This window comes from Pteropus vampyrus, unplaced genomic scaffold (genome assembly GCF_000151845.1).
Source record: "Pteropus vampyrus isolate Shadow unplaced genomic scaffold, Pvam_2.0 Scaffold312, whole genome shotgun sequence".
In the NCBI taxonomy this organism is placed as follows: domain Eukaryota; kingdom Metazoa; phylum Chordata; class Mammalia; order Chiroptera; family Pteropodidae; genus Pteropus; species Pteropus vampyrus.
In genome coordinates this window covers 276736-278981 of record NW_011889093.1, presented here as the reverse complement: position 1 = coordinate 278981, position 2246 = coordinate 276736, and the positions used below count along the sequence as shown (strand labels likewise).

Below are 2246 nucleotides of genomic sequence, written 5' to 3'. Positions count from 1 at the left end.
TGAGGCAGGAAGGGTGAGGAGAGGGGACGGCGCTCACCTCCACACCCGCAGGCCCTCGCCCCTTCTGCTGGCAGCGCCGGATGACTTCCAGCAGTAAGGGCCCGCCCACTGTGCCTTCCGCCTCGACGATCCCCAGGTCCCGGGCTAAATTCTCTCGGCCTTCGAGACTCTGAAACTAGAGAAGAAGGTCACCAAAATATAGCAAAATTCTTTTCAGACTTTAAAGATATTTCCAGAACTTAAAGACATATCTAAACTCAGATACCGTTTTTGCTAATGAATGAAATGTCTGTTTTAAAAAATTACACGTATTTTTGGAGGGGCCGAGAGTGGCCATGGGAGCCACAAGTTCACCCCATCCAAGGCTTACTCCCAAATACACACGCACGGAATGGATCAGTGCCTTCAAATACCCGCGCTGTTTAATGACATTTTTTCCTTTCACAAGAAGCACAGAGTTGCTCGTGTGTGTTAAAAACACATAAAATACAATGCCGCCACATGAGCAAATTTCTACTTGGAATTCCGCATACGGGAAATGCAGTAGTCACTTTTTTAAATTATATAATCCTTTTACCAAGTCTCTACCTGCGTAAAGAGGTGCGGTCTAACATCGTAACAAATTAACTCCACGATAACACTCCTTTCCGGCTACATGAAGCAGGGACACTGGTGCCAGCTGACAACTCATGGCTTTTAAGAAAAACAGATAACTACCTAAAGTAACGCTTACACAAGACACTATAAGTTCTCAACTGTTAACTTTCAACTTATAATGAACTCATTTCTATCAAAGGTCATAAAAGTAGATATAAAAATCATCATTCTTACTGTGCTAGTTTCAGGTTGAAAAACGGCCAAGGTGAAATCAAGATTAAAAAACTGAAGAAATTCTGCAACCAGACTGGCCACCAGGCGGCCTGCAAAGGGGGAGAGCAGAGGGGGGTGAGTGCGTCCTCCAGCGCCCAGGCCTCTTCACTGACACTGTCAACGGGACTGACCAAGTCAGTGGGAGAGAAGAGGTCTCTGGATTGTCTACTCAGGAATCCTTCTCTTTGAATAATATAACTAAGTAATGAAAGTCTCAGTCTCTTTTTCATTTGGATCACCAGTCTAGAAGTAATTACTAGGTAAGATAATGTGACATTTCATAAGTGAACTAGTGTTGTGCTTCTTATAGTAAAATTGGTTTTATCCCACAATTTCCCATAATTAATACTATTTCAAGCAACTTAACTGTTGTCTAATAAAATGCAATTTAAAAATAAAGACCTATAAGAATCAGAGACTTCAAAAACTAATCTGAAATTCCTGATTTCTCCCAAATGGAGTCAACATTTGAAAATTCAGAGACAGACAAAAGAAATAAGAAAAGGTGAACATCTTACCATCTTTTGTATTTAAAAACTTTTTCAGGCTCTCATTGACTAAAGGAGTTTTGTTCTGTTAAAAAATAAAATACTGTGTCATGTGTTTATCTTAAGAACAGCCACAAAATGTGCATTAGTTTAACTTTTTGGCAAATGTTAAGTAAAATACTGTCACTCGTAAAATTATGGTGAACCCCATTTCACAACTGTTAATTACTGAAAGAACTGCTTCATGCTACTTGATAACATCTCAAAGTTAATAAAACAAGACTGTACACAAAGGCTTGCATTTTTTAACTTTAAATGTTTGACAAATTGGTTAAACTGCTTTAGAAGCTAGACCTTCAAATACTTGTGAAATGACATCAAATTTGCTTACAGAGACAATTGATTATTTCAAGCATATAGTTTGCTATTTTGTCATCTCCGACACCCACCAGTGGTGGCAGGCTCACTGCGAACAGGACTTGACACGTGTGCGTTTCCCAGCCCGTCAGCAGTGTGTGCGATGGTTTTACGTAGAGCACAGACCAACTTACTTTTGTCATTAGACATTTATCTGAATAAAGAGAAACACTAACACATCCGAGTCCTCTAAGCAGACCCCACGAGTCACAGGCATGGTGGCAGTCTCGTGCACAGCTGAAGGAAAATGGTGCAACCGCCCTGGAAGGCAGTCTGGTAGTGTCACCAAGTTAAAGGACCCCAACCGTATGACCCAGCCCAGGCATTTCCTCACTGGCAAAGAAAGAGCAGACCCCCCAACAAAGAGGTCCGTGAACGTTCACAGCCACGTCACTTCTAAGAGCTGAAAACTGGAAACAACCTGAATGTCCACTGACAGGTGAACGACTAAGCAGTCACGTGTTCATACAA

The 2246-nt window shown here is 41.5% G+C and overlaps 1 protein-coding gene across 1 annotated transcript in view; it reads right to left on the bottom strand.

The window, feature by feature from the left end:
- FGFR1OP (FGFR1 oncogene partner) overlaps positions 1-2246 on the bottom strand; it is a 31128-nt gene that overhangs the window by 25610 nt on the left and 3272 nt on the right. Inside the window, exons 3-5 of the mRNA XM_011377472.2 lie at positions 1389-1443; positions 832-920; positions 38-175 (exon numbers count right to left, since the gene is read on the bottom strand). Of these exons, the coding sequence (XP_011375774.1) occupies positions 38-175; positions 832-920; positions 1389-1443 (282 nt within the window). The remainder of the gene's footprint in view (positions 1-37; positions 176-831; positions 921-1388; positions 1444-2246) is intronic.